The 7,500-nt window shown below is 46.8% G+C and overlaps 1 protein-coding gene across 3 annotated transcripts in view; it reads right to left on the bottom strand.

Annotated features, from left to right (window-relative positions):
* The window catches only part of bcl11aa (BAF chromatin remodeling complex subunit BCL11A a), a 47,831-nt gene that overhangs the window by 36,320 nt on the left and 4,011 nt on the right, over positions 1-7,500 (bottom strand). For 2 of the 3 annotated variants that reach the window (XM_034552581.1, XM_034552580.1), the window contains one exon: positions 4,098-4,550. In XM_034552581.1, coding sequence (XP_034408472.1) covers positions 4,098-4,550 — 453 coding nt within the window. The remainder of the gene's footprint in view (positions 1-4,097; positions 4,551-7,500) is intronic. The other variant, XM_034552582.1, reaches the window with a different exon arrangement.

The raw sequence follows: 7,500 nt of genomic DNA, 5'->3' as shown, positions 1-7,500 counted from the left end.
ATTGATTTGTTATCAATTGGCTGAACCCGGATTTTTGCTAATGTTGCAGAGAGACATGAGCCAAAAGAGAAAATGACAAAAAGAAAGAAAAGAAAAAGAGGAGGAGGGCGAGAACAGACGGAGAGAGATGTGACAGTGATCGGTGTTAAAGATGAACTATTGTGTGTTGAGGAGCATCACTATGATCATAATCCAACAGGAGGATAAACTACAAATATCAGTCTGATCAATTATTCTCAAGACATTTTTTTAAATATATATTTCAAAGTATTTATAATGTTTCTGTTAAATGATAAGCTGATGTTTCAACCAATACTGCTCAAAAAAACAATCAGTGGTCCATAAAATTGATAATTCTTTGTACCGGCTGCATATTAATTTCAGCTCATTAACACATTTATTAGGGCAGATTTTTACATCGAGGATACAGGATTAAATTCCCAATTATGAGAAATCAATTGTCAAACTGGACGGCAGAGAATGTGCTATAGAAATAATCCGCAGAGGAATTCATTCTGAATTTCAGTTCTCGGTTAAGAGGAATAAATAAAAAAGAAAGAGAGAGAGAGAAAGAGACACACACACACACACACACACACACACACACACACAAATGCAAACCCCTCCCTTTGAGACATTATTGATGCTGTTTCTGCACCTCAGGGATTATAATCAGAATTTTCATCTCAGTCAGGGATTAATAGAATAAATGGGCAAGAGAGAGTGAGAGAGATAGCACTAACCGTGTGTGTGTGTGTGTGTGTGTGTGTGTGTGTGCTGCCTTTTTGCATCACTGATCTGTACTTTTTGCCTGTACGGCGGTTTTGTTCACCAACACCCACACACACATTCTCTCTCTCTCCTACACACACACACATTCTCTCTCTCTCACACACACACACACACATTCTCTCCCTCCCACACACACACACACACACACACAGACAAGGTGACGTCTCGGCTCTCCCTGTCGGAGCTGTTTGATATGTAAATAGCAGCAGCGTTGTGGCCCGAGTCCGACGCTTTGCGTTCCCTCTTCAGCCTCGCAGCAGCCTGAGGAGCTCTGACCGTGCACAGCAGCGTGCACAGCAACGTGCACAGCAATGTGCACGGCAGCGTGCACAGCAATGTGCACGGCAGCGTGCACAGCACCGTGCACGGCAGCGTGCACGGCAGCGTGCACAGCAGCGTGCACAACAACGTGCACAGCAATGTGCACAACAACGTGCACAACAACGTGCACAGCAGCGTGCACAGCAGCGTGCACAGCAGCGTGCACAGCAGCGTGCACGGCAGCGTGCACGGTGCTTAGGCACATACATGCCGAAGAAAAAGAAGAACAAAAACATATCCAGAGATAAAGGGCATCTGATTTCCTGCATCCTACATTGAAATATATATTCCCTGGATTCAATAAATAAATAAAAATATTTTTACAATAAAAAAGGGAATCCCCCCATAAAGCAGATATATTGAAAAAGATGTTGTTTGGATCATATTTCTATGAATTAACATCCGTATACGGACACTGACACCTCAACACACTGGTGTTGAATTTAAAATATGGATCACCAGTATTAAACTGGCATGTGTTAATATGGTTAAAAAAAGAAAGAGGTATGAAATAATACTTTTTCCTGAATATGTCATGTATGTTGAGTTCATAGAGCCTGAGGAACAGCCTTTACCAATAAGGAACAGCGGTCCCTCTTTTCCTCCTTCCGCCATTTGGTGAAAACCGCGGCTGAAACCAGCTGATTTCTGTGTTTTTTTTCAGCCTCTCACATATTTACTTCACCGTGACAGTTTGGGGTCAATTAGGATGAAAGCTGGGGTCGAGGGAAAAAAATAATACCGGCTTCAATTATAGGCTATCTATGAATGTGGATCAGCATGTGAGGCGGCGTGTGCAGAGACAAGGTGGAAGAAATTTAAAAAAGAGCCTCTATTAGAGGACGGGTGTAAATAAAACCATGTCTTCCTTGTGAAGATGAGAGATTTTAAAAGCTGTATTTTTTTTCTTTTCAGTTTTAAATTCCAAAGAGCGAGTGTGTAATAATTCCGGTCTAACTGCTGCTCAGTTTGACGTCAACATTCAGACGAGATATATAACGCTGCTGTCCTATTTCCTCCCCTGTCTGAGTGTACAGCTGTTCCTCCTAAGACGTTCCCACACACAATGCTATTAAAGAAACCAGACGCCCGTATTATGATGTAAATCGCTCTAATAACCCAGTTTAGCTGGTGGGTGTCTGCGAAAGTGTGTGTTTGTGGGGAGGGGATGGGGGAGGGGAGCAGGGGGGGGGGGGGCTTTAAATGTATAGTCACTGCAGAGGCCCGAGCAAAAAAATATGTTGCTTGTGCACTAACTCCTACCAGCTGACATGCAGTAGGTAGGTTAGTCTCTAGCGGACAGAGGTCAAAGGTCAAACCCTTCTTGGACAACAATGACCTCCAGCTGTGAGTGTCACACGTTACGAGGCCGCGTTCCAGAAATGAAATACAAACTGCAACACTTCAGATTTCTGAGTTGCAATCAACGAGCAAAGTGACAAACGTGTGTATTCTGTTTCCACTGCTCTTTTCTATCCCCACACACACACACACACACACACACACACACACACACACTCTGTGTAACGGCTAATTTAGTACAGGCAACCCGCCACCGAAAACTACTGCTAATTAAAATGCACGAGGAAGAAGGAAAAAAAAATGGCACTGCAACAAATAATTAGTGGTGTTAAGGCACTTTAAATAAAAGAGTTTCCCTCAAAGAGAAAAACAAGAACGGGCTTTTCCTTCTCTCTGCGCTCGCCTTCTCATTTGATTCTTGTGCTGGAGAAAAGGGGGGACGGGGAAACGGAGGGATAGAAAACGGAGGGCAAGAAGGAAGGGTGCTTTTTACCTGTGAGGTTTGGTACGGAGCTGAACTCAGAGGGGAGCAGGAGAGGAGCTGGGCCGCATTAAGACGGGTAAGATGTGGCAGTGGGGGGGGAACCACACGGAGAGCGGACACATCTGCTAAGGCCACATGAGAGGGACGCACACACGCACACACACACACACACACACTGACGCACGTGTTATGCAAGGACACACATTCTGTGCGCCCAATCCCAGAAAGGAGGCTGCAGCTACTCCCCAGTCTGAAAGTCACACACACACATCCAGTTCAGCCACTGATCCTCCATCTGCACACACACACACACACACACACACACACACACACACTACGGTCTCTAAAGGCCGCTAACACACTGACCAGTGGTACCACAACTTCAAGGTCACAGTCTCTTTGCTGCTGGCCAAAGGGGATTTGATACTGGTTAAACTAGGAAAACGCACACACACACACACACACACACACATATTCACAGACCGTCTGCATTGAATTCTGCGGATCAGCAGAAGGACAATTGGTCCGACTTGGATTGAGCCCCGACATTGTCTTACACACTCACACACACACACGCAGGCGGAGAGAGAAAGACGTACGAAATCAAACCAGTGTGTGTGCTTCTCTGCCAGCTGTAAAACCCAAAAAGCACAGAGCCGTATTCTCCCCGGTTTCCTCCCCTGTTGTTGTTTGTCTGACAACAGTCACCTCACGTCCCACTTCATCCCACCCCCTCAAACCAGTCTCAGCCAATCAGATATCTTGCCTCAACAAGGATTGCCGTGTGCATGTGTGTGAACATGTGTGTGAGAGCATGTGTGTGTGTGTGTGTGTCCTAGTGCTCAGACTGCTCCATCCAACCCGACGAGCTTTGGAAGGAGATCACACGGCGCGCTGGCTCGTTGTACCACGACACACACAACCACGTTGGGGTCTGACGACGGCGTAGAAACTAAACCTGACACTGCAGAAAACACACACACACACACACACATACACCCAACCCGGGCAACACACACACACACTCAAAATGTCAATGTGCCGATTTGAGGTAGAACGAAAACTGATTTAAGTAACGTCTCAAAACCTGTGATCCGCTACAGAAACAGCCACTGCCTCAGGAAAGTTTAATCTGGGTACCGCGTGCACACCTGGTCACCTCCACACGGAGGTGACGTGTGGAAGCAGCTCTGGTTACCTGGGAGGAGCTCCTGTTTGGGGAAAATCCCCCGGGGCAACGAGAAGCGCTCGTCATCGTCGTCCGCCAGCGTGGCCTGGACGCCAACTTCCACGGGCCTCCGGCTGCGCAGGGCGCCGAACGCCGGCGACGGGGTGAGGGCCAGGCCGGGAGAGGGCGAGGGGGGCTTGTCCAGCCCCCGGCCCACCACCAGGCAGGGCGGCCCGTGGCATCGCTTTCGCTTGTGCTCGATGAAGAGCAGGATGTCCGCCAGGGGAAAGGTGGCTTGGCACTGGCCGCAGGTCAGGAGGTCCTGCTCCAGGGAGGGGTGAGCGCCGTGACCCGGCCGAGCCAACCGGCCCACAGTGGAGCCCGGTCGGTGCCCGTTGAGGCCGCTGCTCTCTTCTGAGTTCTGCGAGCAGCGCTCCGACAGCTCCTCCGACGAGACGACGGCGGCGGAGAGGGGTTCGGCTGCTGGGGGGCAGAGGAGGGGGTGGGGGGGCACAACAAGAGTAAATTAGAAGGTCATGCTTACTCTCAGCAAAAGAAAGAAAAGTACGAATGTTAATATGTTCCCTTGTTGTCTCCTGTCATTTAGAGATATTGATATTGGTGTGAATGAATGAGCAGAGATCAGAGTTCAAGACACAAAGCTACAGACACACAATGATGGGGGAGCAAATCTGCCTTGTAATGATACAAAATGCATGTAATGCAGGGGGATGATGACAATGCACGCTGATCTGGATCACACATCACAGGAATAAATGGTGGGAAAGAATATCCTGAATCGCTGCGAAAGCTCAAATCAGATTCCTCAAAGATAACAATTTCATAGCCAATGACAGGGGAGGCTTTCAAAACGAGGGTTAAACACAGCGTTCCCCCCCCAAAACTAAACATGGCTGACTTGCCTGACCTTGTTTGAGCAAGTTTTTGATCCTGTAATTGGCAGAATGGAAAACTGTCATAAACATGTCCTACATATGTGCCGGGGGAACGGGAGGAAGGGAAGGGCAGGCGGCTCAGAGAGAGTCATGGAGGGGGGGGGGACTCTCCTCGGCCTCGATTACACCAGCCTCGCTTATACTTCTTATAACAGCCACTTGTACGCCGGCAAATCGCCCCAAAATGAGCCGTTCACCCCCGATTCCTCACCCCTCCGAGGCCGGATTAACTCCTGACTCCTCTTCTTAAGGCGCCTTTTGTCGAGCTCCAAGCGTCCCGCATGTGGAGGAGGAACAGAGCCGCCCGCCAAGCGGCAGCACATAATTCACTGTCCCCCTTTTCTTTGAGAGGAAATCTACCAAAGAGTCTGACTCCGGATAGCCGGCCTGTAGCGCGTGCTGGCCTTCTTTATTCAGCCACCAATTTCACATTTTTAATGAACTTAAAGCCACCGAGGATCAAAAAATAGATTTTAATTTTTCCCGTCCCGGTGATTGATACTGGTTTTGTCTGGTAATAGGGATTGGCTTTCCTGCATGCGCATACATGTGTGAAAGAGTGTGTACGTGGGGATGAACAAGAGTGAGAGACAGAGACACAGTAAGAGAGCGACAGAAAGAGACTTAGGTTCTGAATGTAGACGAAAAATCATCTGTGCGTTCTAATAAATGAAATTCTAATGAGAAGCCCCTCACCTCTGAAGTTGAACTCAAGTGTGTGTATTGGTTTTGAAAAATGTATTTAATGGTGCAAAGAATAAATAAAAGCCGAGCAAGTCTCCGTGCACACAGTTCAGTTTCAGTGAAGAAACGTGTACTTATTTATATCTATTTTTAAGGCGACGCAATGAATTGTGTGAAATAAACAGCATGAGAAGCAGAGGATAATGTCTCTGCACCGTATTAATGTATAAAACTAAATGGCATAACAATACAATCACATCCCCTAAAGGAGAACAAAATTAAGACATAAATGTAGTCAATCATTTTTTAGAAAGGAGCTGTTCAATAAGTCCATTCATTTAATACACGAGTTCAACCTTCATGATAAATCTAGAACACTTAACTGTTTCTCTGCCCTAAATAAACGGTTAATTTCCATATTGGCAAAATATGAAAATGTAATTTAATCTGGAGGAGGAATTGTTGTAGCACTGACTTTTGTTGCTTTGTGCTTTTAAATGCTGATCGTAACGTTACAAAGCGAGCGCTGGAAATGTGCTAAATATTCCAGTAGAAATATAGAATTGGAGCAAATATAGAAAATTTAATTTTCAGGCTGTTGAAAAATGAAAATGAAAATAAGGTGTTGGCGTGTGGTTGAGTGACAGGCCGAGTTCTGTGCTCCATTTGTTACCAATGTGAATCTGCAATCCCAATAAAAAGCATGTGTGTGTGTGTGTGTGTGTGTGTGTGTGTGTGTGTGTGTGTGTGTGTGTCTGCAGGCATACTAACAGTAGCTGCATATGCTGATTGCAGCCTGCATGTATGTTAAAATGTGATGCACCAAAATAAGGAGATACAAGGAGGTCGGTTTGATGTGATGATGAGGAATTGCGGATTTTTTAGATGGGTAGGGGGGGGGGGCTCCTCCTGCTCCTCCATCCCTCCCACATGTCTCCCTTTATTCTAAAGAGATCGCCAAATAGTAGCCCGTGTAGGGGGGGGGGGCGGTGAAACTGATCAGGTTCAAGTTCAGCGTTGGATTTTCTGATCGCGGTCTGCCTCCTAGCGACGGCACATGGACATGGTGACTGCGCTGTCACCCAGCCGGGGACACACACACACGCGCGCGCGCACACACACACACACTTCCTCTCTCTCCAAACCAAACAACACAGACGACAGCTATAGTCAACATACCGAAACACAACCAAGCACCGATGCGTAAAGATGCCCAAATATCTTTTGTGTTTGCGGGCCACTTAGAGACACTAGCTGGAGGTGGCGCACCGTGCGGCACCTGGCACCGCGAGGAGCCCGCTTTGCTTTACAGCAGCCGGATCTCCTCACGCGGCACACATCACACGGTTGCGTGTAATAAACTACGGAATAAACCACGCTGCCGAACACACGCCGTGCGTAAAGGAACTCCAGGCTCAACCAAACATTGTTGGAATCTCGTTCGCTTTTCCACAACACACCGATGAGCTGGTGCGCGTGCCTTACCTTAACTGTGCGTGGAGGGTTAGACTCCTAAATTGGATATTTTGGTGAGTTCAAATGTGACTTCATAAGAAACATTAAAAAATATATATTATCCCGATACGACTAAATATGCTGTTATCCTGTTGCGGTTTTTCTTTTCTCTAACTCTGTCTGCAGTCTTTAAAGAAAGAAAAGAAAGAAAGAAAGAAAGAAAGAAAGAAAGAAAGAAAGACTAAACGTCGGTAAACATTTAAATAAGAGGCATTAGGATTTTTACAAGTGTGTGTAAATAAATCGAGCTGCAGGCAGAAACGAGATTATTTTCCCCC

Source organism: Cyclopterus lumpus, chromosome 15, assembly GCF_009769545.1.
Source record: "Cyclopterus lumpus isolate fCycLum1 chromosome 15, fCycLum1.pri, whole genome shotgun sequence".
Taxonomy (NCBI): Eukaryota; Metazoa; Chordata; class Actinopteri; order Perciformes; family Cyclopteridae; genus Cyclopterus; species Cyclopterus lumpus.
The sequence above is the reverse complement of the archived record's forward strand: the minus strand, read 5'-3'. Positions and strand labels throughout refer to the sequence as shown.